General features: G+C 37.4%; 1 protein-coding gene across 1 annotated transcript in view; it reads right to left on the bottom strand.

The window, feature by feature from the left end:
* Positions 1-16,008, bottom strand: part of LOC121371427 (xanthine dehydrogenase/oxidase-like) — a 45,646-nt gene extending 29,638 nt beyond the window's left edge. Inside the window, exons 1-9 of the mRNA XM_041497306.1 lie at positions 15,524-16,008; positions 10,743-10,800; positions 9,612-9,710; positions 9,147-9,255; positions 5,925-6,051; positions 4,847-4,908; positions 3,454-3,507; positions 3,002-3,115; positions 284-425 (exon numbers count right to left, since the gene is read on the bottom strand). Of these exons, the coding sequence (XP_041353240.1) occupies positions 284-425; positions 3,002-3,115; positions 3,454-3,507; positions 4,847-4,908; positions 5,925-6,051; positions 9,147-9,206 (559 nt within the window). The 5' untranslated portion in view covers positions 9,207-9,255; positions 9,612-9,710; positions 10,743-10,800; positions 15,524-16,008. The remainder of the gene's footprint in view (positions 1-283; positions 426-3,001; positions 3,116-3,453; positions 3,508-4,846; positions 4,909-5,924; positions 6,052-9,146; positions 9,256-9,611; positions 9,711-10,742; positions 10,801-15,523) is intronic.
* Between the last annotated feature and the right edge of the window lie 1,031 nt (positions 16,009-17,039).

Genomic DNA, 17,039 nt, shown 5'->3' on the forward strand with positions numbered 1-17,039 from the left:
CTATCTGGGCTGTCTGTATAGGACAATGAGTTAGTGGTTAGTGAGAAAGAAGTCGGTGTAGTGGCCTTACACCAAGCTATTGAGTCGTTAAAGCTCACTCTAGGTGGCAGTCGATAACGGGCTGAGAACCCAATACCTTTCAGCTTTATGTCCGATGGTTTAACCACGACACCATCGATGCCGGTAGGAATCTCTGGTAACGAACATGTCTTTATACATCCAGCAGAATTATTAATTGAAAGGATGCTTGATTTTTTTTTTTACTGTGAATGAAAATATTCACCTAGTTCAGTGTTTCCCACAACTAGTCTGGCATTAGGATGGAGCTTCTTCAGTTCTAACAGTTCGTCCAAGGAGGTCGGTCTAAACCATGTGCTTGACGAATTACAGAACTTCAATGGTATATTGTAGAGGTGTGCACTGACCTAAGTAATAGAAGAAATCATTTCGACAATAGTTTAAATGTCTAACATAAGTGCAAAATGTACACATCTGTTTATGATCCACATGATTCAACATATCAGAGTTAATAAAAAGCATACGAAGCACACGTGTAATAACAAGTATAATGGGAAGCGACGTCATAACATGGCATTGCATCTCCAGTCCTAGCTCAAACAGTGCATGTGAAATATGACATCATTTCGTTGTCTCCTAGTTGTGGTTGAAACATTTTGAGACGACTCTTGGTATTTGTAAAAAAAAGAAAAACATCACAAAAATAATAATATGGATTATATCGCGTGTGTGTCGTACTGATTTTATGAAAGGATCTATATATTATTCTCACTCTCACTCAGACAATACAAAAATATGGAGACACACACACACACACACACAGTGTGCTTTATAACAAACGTAAAATATTATTGTAATCGCTTCACAATCAAGGTTAATAACATTCAGCGATAATTGATTCTGAAGTTTTTAAAACATTTTGATTTCTATACAAAGTTTTAAAATATACACTTACCTTGATTTTGTATGGTATAAACAAAATTAATTTACTTACCTCGATATTTGTATTGTATTTTATTGTACGTTTACCACAGCTCTTTACACTGTTTACATAATATTTTTTTATGGAAATAATTATTTTGATATACTTACCTTTGGTTCAGACCCAATAGCCAATCTCTATTTTTGAGCTGGGGAGTGGTTAAACATACATTTATACTTCTTCCTAGTTATCCACATAACATGAACAGTGGGGTGCCTTTTTTAACCAGTAGGTTGTGTCTTAAGATTGTATATGAATAGTCTTAATAATATCGATGCATCCGTATAAGAGTACAATGAATTCAAATAGTTTCAAATAGCATTCTACTGTTTCTTTAAATTATTATTTAGACAGAACAAAGTACATACATTGCTTTTATTGCCTTTTGAGGTGGGTGTTTTGTTTTTGTTTTCTTCTTCTTTGGTGGTTCTTTCTTCTTCGGGGGTTTGGGGGGGAGGGGGGGGGGGGTGGGGGGGGGGGGGGGGGGGGGGGGGGCATTTGGGGGGTTTTGTTGTTGTTTGTTTCGGTGGTGGATCTATTTTTCTTGCCCACTGGACAGGGTTATCCAGCTTTTGCACAATGCTAGAAAAATCTGTCCGACTCTAACCCTCGGGAAAATATGTTTTCGTAATGGCCTCGGTAAACCTCGGCCCTCACAAGAAACATTTTGTCCCTCGGGTTGGGATAGCCTTATCGATACCTCACAACTGTGATCGATTCTATTAGTATTAAATTTTAGTTTGGTAAACGTTAGACCTAGGTATTTATACTATTTTATGTTTACGAGCATATTATTTCCAAGTGTAAAAACTTGCTTTTGGTCATATCTAGTGTCATCGAACATTATTATTTTAGTTGTATTTGCATTTACTTTCTATTACAATATTCTGGAAACATATTTAGGGATTGAAAGTCAAAGGCATATAATCGAAATAGAAAGTAAACAGCCGCTTCAGAGAATGTTTCGTGTGTATCCAGGGATACTCCAGTGCAATTTTGGCTTTTTAAGTAATTATCGACATCATTTAAATAAAGGGAAAACAGGATCGGCTATAAATTTGCACCTTGTCGGACCCCGATGTTGCATGGAAATAGGTCTGAGGTTTTGGTTTTTGTACAAATACATGACGTTATTACTCGATACACTTCATAAATTATTTTAAAGCATTTTCCATTTCTATTTTTTTTAACAATTTCTGCGAGAGGCAAGTTCTAGAAATTAGATCAAAAACTCATTTGAAAAAAACCCACCACTTGTCGAATATTATGTTAAACAGTTTAATACATATACAGAACTTCGCATACGTTGTTTTCGCTTCCTATTTATTGCACTCGTTTATTTTGCGAAAGAACATACCACGAGACCGCGTTCTTTCGCAAAATAAATGAGTGCAATAAATAGGAAGCGAAAACAATATATGTGAAGTTCTGTATTTATTACATATCTTTTTTGTTTTACAAAAACAGTTTTTAATTTAACGTCATAACAACACTTTGTTAAAACTAAGATAAAAACTCCTTTCATGGATTTGCTTGACGTTAAGAATCATGCTCTGCAGCAGCCTTGTGTAATATTTCAAATACGATGTGACGTCATTTGTAAATCATATATGACGTCAGTAAATAAAAGGCGCTAACTGCAGTAAAAATAAAAAGGGAATTCCCCATTTGAAAGTTCCGGTCCAGATTGCACATATGTGTAATACAAAATAAATTTATTACACGGTTTGAAAATGTCTTTATCACTATAGTAAGATTGAATAGGTATGTAATAAAAATTGGTATAGACGAGGCACTAGATAAGAGATTCGTGGAATCAAACACTTTTTTCCAAATTACCAGTCGACTCTGCATAGTGTAGAAATACGTTCCTGATCGTGGATTATGGTTTTATCGTTCAGATCTGGTCAATATGAACAGCTACATATCACTGCTGAGTAATATGGACACTTTCCCATCTATATTACAGACACTGTAGCAGGGTATTCTGTAAAGACAAACCTTCAGTTCTGGGGGGAAAATTGGTTCCTGTGAAGGATCATACAGCAGACTAATTTCATCAGCTTCTCCATTAGCTACACCATTCACCATTCCATCTGTGTTATTTGTTACCGGCTACAATTGTAAAAGAAACATTAAAATATAAGCATAAAATTTAATTTAAAAGTTAAACATGTTGACACTATTTATTTACATGTTCACTTTATACACGCACAATCAAAATTTTTCATTATGCTATGTAATACTGAATATATAGTCATTAACTTTTAATAATATTACTATTTTACATATAAATCACTTTTGATTAGATTATAGATCTGATAGGGATGTATTATTTAAAAGCACCAACAGTGATTTAGAACACATACAAAAAGTGACCAAGTGTTAATCAACTGTGTGTTGTATTTCTTCCAGGCCTATCATCTGTGTTAAAACTGTTCATGTAAACTTACCTCGCTACCCTTTTTCTTATTCATACAGCAGTTAACACCCATTGGACAAGCATCCTGAAAATAATTTAATTGTGTCTTTTAAGTTTGTTAGCATGTACGATACTGGACATCTGGAAATATAAAACAAAATATACTGAAACAATGTTTGCCACATGTCAGTACCAGGCTTGTACACTGTACTTTTTCGGAGCCATGTATACCCCCACCACCACCACCATAACCACAACCACAACTACCACCACCACCAAGGACATTTTTTAAAGCACCGTATTAAGTCTATGTTTTTAAAAAAACGTCCCACCTCACTTTTAAACACACCCTGCCCATGGGAAATCTTACATATGAACCTGAATATACACGTTTTAAATTACATAAATTGTATTAGGCTTTCAGATGGCACTCTCTTCAACAAAAACTATTAAAAGCACTAACCATAATTATGAAGCATGTAAACTGTTTTTGGACACTACAGCTTTGTTACCATTACTTAAACCTTGTTACTCAAAAGTATAATGTTTAGAAAATCCAATGCTAGGCCATGACTACCAATTGCAAGCAGAAAGTTTGTTAACTACGGTTGAGTTGTAATTCCCCCCAACTCCCGACTTATGACGGGTGTGCTCTGATCAACAACTATTTGCGAGAGCAGAACATTGGCCAACTTTGTGCTGGTAGTTGGTAGTCTGAACCTAACAAAGCATTTCTGGTTCTTCTTGTGTTTCTAGTAGTTCAATATTAGGTGTGGGGGGGGGGGGGGGGGGGGGGGGGTGCGCAAAACAGAATATGTACATCCAGGGATCGAAATGCAGTGTTAGTACATGCACCGGTGCATGCTGATTTTTGTGTGTGCATGTGACTTTTAAAACGGGGTGCACGCGGTGCACGCTAATATTTTTCAAGTACTGTGTATTGTGTATACTAGTATCCTGTTGTCTACCAGATTCAGACTCGAAGTTGTTGAATTTTGCGTATGCATTTTGTAATCTGTTCGCCGGCAATATCTCGGTTATATCCGTGAACGGTATTGGGGAAGGTGGACGAGACCGACTTTGGGGTATCCACGCACATAACACAGTTGTTGTCGTCACTGACAAATTGGTCTCCGCCAGATCTGTGATCAATACAAAGTACCGTAACTGCCTTGAACATTTTCGACCTCAGATAAGGTAATTAAAATAGTATTTTCCTCACTGTTAACAGGATTTACCTTATTTTTGTTGCATGCAACTTTTTTTTCAGCATGCACCTGGTGCATGTAGATTTTTTTTTTCATTTCTAGCCCTGACATCATATGACACATTTTTATGTGGCTAATAGAGTTCAGTGCACATAGGAACGGTCCTTTATAGACAGGTGCTTTCTTACAAGGTCCGTTAAATCAAACTATACAAACCTTTGTGAAAGACTGGAATCCTTGCAGTATAGGTCTATACCCTGTACATCGACAAAGATTTCCTGTGAAAACAATATACATTCAGTGGACAAATATTTTTTTTTTTTTAAATGTTTTATTTAACGACGCACTCGGCACATTGTATTTACGGCTGTACGACGTCGGACATATGGTTAAGGACCACACAGATATTGAGGGAGGAAACCTGCTGTCGCCACTTCATGGGCTACTATTTTCGATTAACAGCAAGGGATCTTTTATATGCAACATCCCACAGACAGGATAGTACATACCACAGCCTTTGTTAAGCCAGTTGTGGAGCACTGGCTGGAACGAGAAATAGCCCAATGGACAATTAGACTTCAAAATTAAAATAGTTATTGAGATAGTGAACTGGACAAACAAGACAAGGGTTTAACGTGCACATTCAGGACAAGCTGTTGTAGCTCACGGCTGTCATGACACAGGTATCGACTTTCGCTGGCTACTCCGTCCAGGAGAGAAACAGGTAGGGTGGTGGGAAAGTGGGATCGCCCGCACTTGTAAGTGCAAGTGAGCACAGGCAGTCTGACCGGGGTCGGAAGTGGGCGAGTACCATGAGGTTGAAGATAAAATTGAAGAGAGAGTTCAAGAGTACGTGAAACCGCCTAGAGTTAAAAGGGTGGGCCCGCATAGTCGGCCCGCGGAATTCAACTTGTCCCGCCCGCTGGGCACTCGGGGTCCGTCTGGCAAGATACTCGAACAGGACGAAGAAGAAACATTCCATATAAATATAACCCATGGCTTTTGTTGACAGTGACCTGAATACATAATATTTTTCTGGGCTTAAAAACCAATAATCGTAACTGACAGACCATGATAGAGAATAATTGGCCAATAGGATAACTTTTCTTCAGATTAGAAAACAGGACAACACGGTATGTAATCAACCATTTCAACATATCTGATGGAATAATGTGATGGATCTGGTTCAAATCAAAACGTTGATATTTTTTTTTACATAATTCGTCTTTGCCAGTGACCACTTATGCTGCGATTGAAACTTACAGATCACATTCATCTTGATACCCGTACATACCATCGAAGTACGACTCCATCTCTTTCTGTGTAGGTCTGGGGTTGTTTCTCAGAAGAGTGTACATGGACATGACGATTCCCGGGGTACAGAATCCACACTGAGTACCATGAGCATTGGCCAGTTGTTCCTAAATCACATTGTAAGAAAACAACATATTTCAGTTATTCAGGCTCAATTATCACACTTAAAAATTACATTATCTGTCCCTTCATGAGCAAATTGCCAGTATGACCGTGCAGGTATTGCTACACGATTTGTCACCCACGCGAGGACGACAAATCGTGTACCGATAGTATCTTATTTTGTAGACTATGAATATCAAAGTTTACTCAACACATCATTATTTATGGTTGAATAGCGTCGTGTCGAACCGAACTTCCTTGGCATCCCAATTGGACTGTTCCGACCCAACCAGTGTTCCACGTCTGGTATAAAGGAAATGGTATGTGCTGTTCCTGACTGTGGGAAGGTGCATATAAAAGAGCTAATGAAAAAATGTAGACTTCCTCGGAATTACTAAATGTTTGATAACCCGAAAGCCAATGATTGACGTATAGCTATATCGCTAAACAAAACAAATTTTAAATTGATTATGGCCTTGGGATATTTGGCTAAGGGCCAAACATGCAATCACAAAGGACGTATGTATGTCTGTCTGACTGTCTTGTCTGTTTGTTTGACTGTTTTGTCTGTTTGTCTGACTGTCACTCCATCCAACCCCTCTTTCATAATGTCCATCTCTATCACTCAGACTTTGTGTACCTCTCTCTCTCTCTCTCTCTTTCTCCCCCCCCCCCCCCCCCAGACAAAAATCAATCGACCTGGATTTGCCCAAGCCCATCAATACAGTCATGACTTAACCTTCAGAATAACACTGCCGACACAGGGCGATTGTTACAATATAGCTACATCTATATGTATTTGACACACATTTTTAATATGTTTATCGGTCAACGGCAATAAGTATCATATGACATTCAAATTTCTTTTGTCCTTTGGTAGCATGACTAGTACGACTACACACCTATATATACCATGCTGTGTTACACTCTTTATAAGGGCCAGTAGATACAAGGTGAAAGTTTTTAGTATTCGCAAAACTACAAATAGAGAATGGTGTGTTACTAATGGTATGAGTGGTCGTCATATACCATGTATCTACAACGAGTTGTCTCAAAACGAATGAAGTATTATATGTCCAGTATATCCTTAAAAACCATGATTAAAACAAATTTAAACTAAAATGTATTTATGTTATAGAGCAATCAGTTTCAAGTTAACTTATAAGTCACAGAGTTATCAATTTATGTCGTACCCATTTGATTCCATGGTATAGCTGTGGCGACCAGGTCATCACCTAGAAGCAGCCAGTCATGTATATTTAACTCTGTATGTGTGTTATTAGTATGTGTTATAATAAATTGCAAACAATGTTCTCACCAACAGGTGTGCAAGAAAAATACTCATTAACAACCATTTAACATGTCTTCCAATTATCATCCATGTTTTCGCACCTTTATCATGTGCTTGAAAATGTACCCAGTGGTGCTTCTGGCTTACGGTGGTGTCCTTGGGAATTGTCAGAGAAACAATCACAACCGTACCAATGCCCTTTCGACTGCGTTGTGTGGAGATATAATTTTGATCACAATAACCGCTTTGTCGTTCAGATTGGTGATGCCGGTCGCACTGGCGTAACCATAACGGCCATGTCTCAATCACACCTCTTTTATATGTTTCTGTCTCCCCAAAGCACAACTCGTAGATGAATATATAATTGGAGAGTTGGAGAGAGAGAGAGAGAGAGAGAGAGAGAGAGAGAGAGAGAGAGAGAGAGAGAGAGAGAGAGAGAGAGAGAGAGAGAGAGACTCAGACAGACAGACACATATTATTTTACTCACATAAATTATATATAATGTCTAGTTTTTAACATGACTATAAGGTAGTGATTATCAGAGCCCCTACACTGACAATACCAAACTTTTTTTCAAATCTATGTGAGCTATTGCAAATATTAGGTCAGTGTCTTTAAAACAAACGAAACAATAGATGGAGAGAAGGGGAGAGAAAGATGAAGGTACAGTAGACGTGAGAAATCAAGTTATAATGGTGTTGAAAGAGTCATAAATCGTGTTTCGAATGTACATCTTAAGCTATGTTTATATGCAACATTTTACCCATGGGGTATTTTTACACATTTGCCACTGGTGGTACATTTTGTTATGTAAACACCCTTATCCATCAGGGTATTGCTGCTCCCAGGGTAATATTTGGACCAAATCCGGAGGTAGGGCAAATATGAAAAACCCCTAGGGTCATATGAAGGGTCAATGCATGGCAGATCTCTGAGCCACTTACATTTTGATAACCAAGATTGTGTGTGGTTCCTGGTTTGCCACTGTCTGCTACTTGGACTTCTGGTAGGCAGTCTGGTGTGTATGGCTGATCCATATCTTCACACAAATTGTGCAGTGTAACTGCTGCAGCAAGCGATGGTGAACACAACATGAACTTCCAACATCAATCCTCTTGAGAAAACGTCTCCACCTTCCTTTGAAGCAGCCAAATGTGTTTTTAATGGTCATGCATGCACTGCTGAGACGGTAGTTAAAGTATGATTGTTCTGCTGTAAGATTCCCTCTGTCGCTGTAGGGTTTCAGAAGCTAGGAACACTTTGGATATACAGGGTCACCAGTGATAACTACTGGCATGTCTAAAAGTGCATTGGCAACTCCGACAGGTTTTTCCCACTCAGGTGTTGTTAGGAGGAGGTTGTCGGTATCAGCCCATATCTTTAGAGGTGAGTTTGCAAACACCGGGGCATCATGAACTTGACCAGGCCAGCCAAGGTACACATATGTGTATCTATACTTGTTATCACAAACAGCCTGCATGATGATGGAGTACCATCCTTTTCTGTTCACGAAATCTGCAGGGCTACATTTGTCCATCAGTAATAAGGAATCTTTTATATGCACCATCCTACAGACAGAATAGCACATACCGCGGTCTTTGATATACGAGTTTTGGTGCACCAGCTGGAACAATAAATAGCACAATGGGCCTATCGACGGGGTTCGTTACTAGACCGACCGAGCATCAAGCGAACGCTTTCAGTGGCACAAATATCAGACCATACAATGCAAAAATATGCACATATGAACACACACAAACACACTCACTCGCACACAGATGCATACAAGCACATCACAGTAAACATACCTGAACTGGATGTAGCCTGGTCTTGGTGCTACCAATCCCCTCCACCGTGGTGACCGCCATGCCGTGTAGAGAACAGATTGGTGCCAGACAAGCATTAACTGATAGGTGGCTTTCTGGTTGAGGAAAACACACACAGTTAATTCGTCTCGGAGGCCCCATGACCAAAACTGTAGAGATATTCACCGATACACCTCGTAAAGTGTAAGTATAACTATTACATATAGATGTATATGTATAACAGTAAACAGTAAGGCAGGGCCAGAGGGACCCCCTACCCCCTTAACTTTTTCACGTATATCTTTCTTCTGGCTTCTAAAAAACAATTCATTAGGATGTCCTTTTCAGGAGTTAGTCAATATGCCCTTCCCCCTCCCCCCCCCCCCCCCCAGTCCTCTCTCCTCCTCCTAGAGTGAAGAGATGATAATTACTATTCCCCGTTTTCTTGTTTTGTATGATAAAGGATACAGAATCTGGTCTCTCTGTGTTTGTCATATCTGGATACCATCACCGTGCAGGCGCCACATCCTCCTTCTCCACACCCGAGCTTCGAACCAGTCAGATGAACTGAGAGGTGTTAAGTCTTTTGAAACTTATTGTACATATAACATATTTCATTTCAATCAATGCGCGAATGATAATAACAATGATGATGATGATGTCGATGACTACCACTGATGATGATGATGATGATGATGATATATGCTGAATTTGACTTCAGGGTCCACGATTTAAATGACGATGACGACAACAGCAATATACACCAACAATAACCAGTATTATATCTGATAACTTCGATTTGTTTAAAGCATCATGTATCAGATCCCATTAAGTATTTTCAACTTTAATAGTAATTAATATTTATTATCCAATTCAGTTTCTTCGTCGAGTCTGCAAATAATGTTTTAAATACAAATTGTTTTCGTTTTAACAAAACCATGATATAAATTGGTAGCACAATGTTTATGATTCAAATCATATGCTAATGTACACTTCGCCTAGAATATTACATCTGTCATGTCCTAATGCCATTTCGTGAGTAGGTTATCCTCTGAGTGAACAATCACTCTGAATGCATCAAGGTACAGTTTTATGCCGGTGGCATTTTGATTGTGGAATGCAAGATCATCTGAACACAAACTAATGATGGCAATGGTCAGATCTCCTAATGGAGTATGTGTAGACAATGAGATTTGAATCAGTAAAATGGAATATAAAACTTACTTAAAGGCATACTGTCACGGATGTAAGGACCTTATTTCTTTAAAAATGGATAATAACTAAAAATTACATTAATTGTTGGAAACCAAATATAGCTATTGCATCACCTGAACTGAACCATGATGGAGTGAAATCCAAGTCAACCCTCTCGGCAATTTTAGTTTTTGACCATTGCCATAATTCAATTATTTTTAAAAAATATCATTAATAAATGGAGTATGGTGGTTATGAAAATGGTTGAATAAAGTACATTTAGGGACAATTCAAATTATTTTTGTTCAGGTAATACTTTGTTAGACCATTAAATAGGTCAGTGGTCTGTGACAATATGCCTTTAATATAATATATCATATATTATATAACATAAGAAAAGGATACGGCGATTGCGTAGATAATGCAGCAGTGTTTCGTCTGGGTCAGCATTGTTTTCCACAATCTAAAATCAGAAGACTGGAACCATGTAGTACATGATAGTGCATATATTAAATACATACGAAGTCTACTGAATGCTTGACGGACCATGCTTCTTATATTTCAGATTAACGACACCACTAGGGCACTTGATTAATTAATCATCGGCTATTGGATGTCAAACATTTGTAATTACCCGTTACATTTTGCCTAATGCAGCAAGGGAAATTTTATATGCACTTTCCCACAGACAGGAAAGTACATACCATGGCCTTTGACCAGTTGTGGAGCACTGGTTGGAACGAGAAAATTTCTGATAAATGAGGGCGTGAAGTAGTAATTATCATAGTCAACAGCTAGCAGAGAAAATAAAGAACGAGGTTCATTTGTGTTCCAGTACAGAAATATTTTCAAATTAACATAGTGTGTCATTCTTAACCGGCCAATCAAAGCGAATGGCACTGTCTTGTGTGTTTAAAAAATTCTATAAATCAAATGGCTTTTAAGAATGTATGTACCCCAGAGTCGGGTCGAAGAGGGACAGCAGGGGACGTACCCCCCCCCCCCCCCCCCCCCCCCCCGTAAAAAAATATCCAAGTGCCCCTTTTTTCTTATTTAATTGGGGGTTTTTCTTCTCTGGAATACCCTTTTGACGAGTTAGTTCATGTGCCCTTTTCTCATTTGCCCTCCACCCGCAAAATATTTCCTGAACCCTCCCCATTACCTCAAAACACCCAGATAACACGGTTTTAAACAACTAGCGCCTAAACATTAAAATACCAGACCTTCGTCTTTGACGGGCACGAGCGCTAACTCAATCTGACGGGCGCGAAATAATGGGCCCCTAAATTGAACAAATCACGCTTGTATTTTTTGTTTTTTTTTTAACTCTGCCATTTTAATTGTTTATTGAATTCAATCCACAATGCCACAATCCTTTCCATTCTGTTCACAATGAACTTCCTAGAATACATTTTATAAATTGAAACACGATTGGTTGGTTATCTTTACACTGAGCCAATCAGCTTACTATTAAGATCTCATCGGTTTTGTTTTGTTTTGTTTAATTTTGTACAATGCAGGTAATGATCGCAAAATTTATTTTACATTGTCGTCATTTTGATCACGTGCAGAAAAAATAATAGGTGCGTTGTCCAATAATTCTATGATGTGTATAATGTTTATACATGTTGATATCACAGTAAACGCTTACACCAACAACAAACAAATTTAGTAAAGCAGGTTTTGTTTTTGTTAATAGCATAGCGACGTACTCCAGACATTTCTACTTTCTGTTTCACAATACTGCCACGTGATTTAAAGCCAAGAAGATTGACCTTGGTAGATTCAGATTTCAAGTACATGTGATCGGTTGACGGGCACCTGAAACAAACACACCGATTTAATTTCAACTCAGTAATTCCAACTTACGGAGTGTAAAGCATGTATATTTTAAAATTAAATTTACATTAGGTTTGTTTGTTTGTTTTTGTTTTGTTTAATGGGTTGCTATGATTCGAGTGTATAATAAATGACGTGTTAACTACAGTACACCGAAAATGAAAGCTAATCCTGTTTGTAAAACAATATATTTATAAAAATTGTATCAAGATATATTTGGGTAGAAAACAATAGATGTTGACATTTTCTCTGTTATGACGGTTTTTTGGGGGTTTTTTTGCAGGTACATAACATGTATATTATGATATCATGATAAATGTGATAACTCTGTGCCATGTGGTTGTTACACTTTTACATTCAGTTCACAGGTTTGTGTCCATGGAGAAATCATATCATTCTGCGATGAAAACCAAAATTATTGTACTTGTTTCAAATAAAACAGAATAAGCACAAACAAATCAGTTTCAATTCCTTATTCATAAATAGTCAACAGATTATCAGGATTCAGAAAAATAGAAAGAAAGAAAGATTTTATTTAACGATGCACTCAGCACATTTTATTTACGGTTATATGGCGTCGGACATATGGTTAAGGACCACACAGATATTGAGAGAAAAAACCTGCTATCGCCACTTCGTGGGCTACTCTTTTCGATTAGCAGCAAGAGATCTTTTTATGTGCACCATCCCACAGACAGGGTAGTACATACCACGGCCTTTGATATGCCAGTCGTGGTGCACTGGCTGGAATGAGAAATTGTAATGCAACATGATATGCATATAATACATAAGAAATCGATAAATATTGTGTTCATGGTGTTTCTTTTTCTTGTGTAAGACTGCAATGGCCCATTCCTTCATCTTTGAGAATAACCATCATATTAGTTAAATTAGGATCTTTATTTTGAAAACACAAAACATTAACCCTTAAGATATTTAATTTAGAAATCATTACTCCTCAAACTTAATCATGTTCATGGGTGCAATTCCTCTCGGTCTCTTGCCTCTTAATTCTTATTATTTTGAGGGGTGCGATTTCCCCCTCTGCATTTTGATATGTGTGATTTCCACCACCCCCCCCCCCCCCCCCCACTCCCCGTAAGCATGTTGAGGAGTGCGATTTTTATCACTCCTGGGTTTTTCAAAAACGAAGGTCTGAAATACGATTTATCGGTTTATGTGTTAGTGTTTATGTTAACATTTGGTTAAACTACAATGTACTAGCACAAACATGATTAATTCAGCAAAATATCACGACATACGACAACAATGTTATGTCGAGGTAGAGAGGGTAAAGAGCACAACCATCCAGTAAAGTGACTAACCTTTGTTTTAAACTTGTTTTAGTATCAGAGGTCATATGTATCAAATATACCGCGGTGTGTCAAAAATGTTGGGGGTCATGAGGGGCCAACAGTAGTATATTATTAGGGGTCAGAAACCGGCCAATGGCCGGATTCTCATTAATATGCACGATAACTCCTTAATATGCAAATGTATGCACGACGTCACAGGTCAGCCACGTAGAGGAAAGGTCGACGCAGTTTATGCACTAATTCAAGTGTTGATGAGCTCATTCATTAAGCTAGAACAATGGATAGTAATCAATACCATATACGGCAAATGCAATAACAAAATGATTGTATAGTTTTCTATTTTCGCGAGTGTTTTTATTCCTTTCATGAAAAATAATGGACGGAAGAAACCAACTGTTATATTTGTGATTTGTGGTAAATGTTCTCTCGCATTCGAGACACGATGTGAACCCCACGATGAATCGAATTCAAAATGACGTCGAAGCAAATTCATAGTTTATATATTATTTAATACCCGCATCATCTTGAACTACTAGTACATTTAAAAAAAAATATGAGGGTTATGATTTTAATTTTCTCCCCTTTTAATCAGCCAACTACATTCCTTCATGTACAGTTGAGTCTATTATAAATAGAAATAAGGGGTGATGACAGACGAGTCTACCACGAATGAAAGCAATATATTTCTTAATGGTGATTCTGCATCAAAACCCGCCTTTACCATAAATCAGCACAACTTTCTTTTGTTCAATTCCTTTATACCAATTCCAATGGTACGGCGAACACCCGGGTGGACCCCTATTCAAATATTGCATAGCCATACAACCGCTTTAAAAGTAATAATCAATAATCAGTCTCTGTTCGAAAAGCATAGCCACGGCGTGTTTATTCAAGTTGAGAACGTGAATTCAGTTTTTTAAGTACATGTATAATCAATTACAGTGAAGCTGCCATCATTGTGAGATAAAATCTATATTAAAAAATAAAACAGAGCCCCAAACATATTAAATTTACGCTATAAATGACTAAAGTAGTGTCGGAAAGAGAATAAAAATGATTTTCGTCAATTATTTCTTTCATATTAAACTGACAAGTAAATATTTTGTAAATACCTATTTAATGATACTCTACCTAATTTAGCATTTACTTGTTTTGGCTCTCATTGATGTACAAGGTGGTGTTTACTCTTGAAATTAAAATAAAGATGTCAGTAAACAGGAGATTTGTGACCTTTATTAGAACAGACTATAACACATTTTGATGAATAAACGAATGAATGAATGAATGTTTAATGACACCCCAGCACGAAAAATACATCAGCTATTGGGTGTCAAACTATGGTAATGCAAACAAATAAAGTGATGATCAACATCAATATAAAAATTCAAGATTTAAACAAAAAAACAGTGTAAACAACTGTGCAAAAATACAAATATCACAGATAGATACTGACTTTTACTCAAAATTACAACTGTATCTTGAAGAAAACAAGGGGATTTGTGCTGTATTGGCCATTCTCAAAGAGAATGTTACACCCCTGCACCACGGTGAGGTTACAGCATGCACAGGGGATAAATACACAAATTCAAAACTTCTAACATATCTCTGTATTTGTTTGTGAAGACTTCTCCAGAGAACCATAGTACTAAGTTTCAGAACTATCTGATCAAAACTATGAAAAAAATGACTTATAAAAATAAAAATGTACTAAATATGTCTCTATTAGTTTGTGAGGGTCATTTTACCAAGATACATTTTGTCATAAAGTCTTAGAGAGAAAACCCACTACATTCTTCCATTAGTAGTAAGGGATCTTTCGTATGCACCATTCCACTAACAGGACAGCACATACCACAGCATTTAATATACCAGTCGTTGTGCACTGGCTGGGGCGAGAACTCAAAATGTTCGACATGCAATAGCCGATGATTAATAATTCAATGTGCTCTAGTGGTGTCATTAAACAAAACAAACTTTACATTGGGTATGTGTAAGACCACTACACCGACCGATCTCTCACTAGCCACTAACCTGAAAATACAGCTCAGCAGATAGCTGTGTATCCATGACAGCGTGCTTGAACCTTAATATTGGATAGAAGCACTAAAATAATCTGAAATGAATGAAGTAATAAACTTACTTTCTGGCCGTTGACGAAAAATACCAATGGAGTTGAAAATTCCATGATACTATTGATAGGCTATTCTACTCTGACGTCGGACACACACCAGTAAACATAATGTAATGGTGTCATGGATAAGCTACGTTTTGCACGTAAACGTAAATCTACGACTGAAGAGCATTTCACAAAGAAGTGTAAACGTAAATTACGAGTAAAGTTAGACGTAAATCTAAGAGTGCCCTCGACCACAACTAGTCGCACACGTAAATTGCTACATCCACTCCGATAATTCACAAAATGGTAACACTTTTGGTTTTTGTAAAGTGTTTTAACAAATTAACTTTTTTTTTTAAAGTGCATATCGACTTGTTCAAATCAATCCAGTAGAAACCGGAGGGGGCCTGGGGGTACGTCGTCCCCCCCCCCCCCCCACACACACACACACTTGTGAGACTTTTTTTATCACATTAATTTTTACCATTGTAACCCAAAATCTGATATAGTTTATACCCGATCCATCATTGCCCTCCCCTCCCACACACACCCTCCCAAAGCAAAAAGAATTGGGAATTGACCCATAATATAGTGTTTTTAACTACATAGGATAACATTGTCGCCTATAGGAGTTTATTTGGTACAGTACAACCGTGTGTTGGTATACCGGAAACGGTAGTTTCCATACTTTATCAAGTTTATTCGTTCTTTCTTTTAAAAGTTACAAGTTTGTTTTGTTAAATGACAGTACTAGAGCACATTGATTTATTAATAATCGGCTTTAGATGAAATTTTTTTGCTAAATGACCTGCAAAAGAAAACAGACGTAGATTTACGTGCAAACTAAGTTAGTAGTAGGCCTATTTCTACGACCGGCTTCGTGAAATGGAGATGGGCAGTGACCCCAGTATTCGACCAGTACCCAGTATTCGACCAGTGTATTTAATTAATTACCATACTCGTTTAAACTGAATAGTATATAGATTTCCCAAACGTATTTTGAACATACGCGACAGGGTGAACATTCTTTCTTCCGAAAACGTAATAGCAGACGATAACCATGTGAATGAACGTAAGTACTATGTCCGAACCAAATTGTTAACAACTACGAAAAATTACTCTCCTACCTTTAATTGCTGTTAGATTTCCTCCAAAGTGTGTCCAGACACAAATCTTGAAAAAACCATTACAATGACACAGATTCCACATACCAGATAATAACCATGTCACCTATATCGACTTCGCAGAGAGCGCATAGGGAAAAAAGCATGTAATTTTGTATCAGCTGCCATTTTGACTTTTTATGGAATATTCTTCAAGAGGGGTGAAAGGATAGGACTTAATCTAACAACATCATAACATGTTATGATATAAAAGCAAACGTGATGACGTCATATTAATAAAAAAAAAATATTACTATTATTATTTTAA

The sequence above is a fragment of the Gigantopelta aegis genome, chromosome 4 (assembly GCF_016097555.1).
Source record: "Gigantopelta aegis isolate Gae_Host chromosome 4, Gae_host_genome, whole genome shotgun sequence".
NCBI lineage: Eukaryota > Metazoa > Mollusca > Gastropoda > Neomphalida > Peltospiridae > Gigantopelta > Gigantopelta aegis.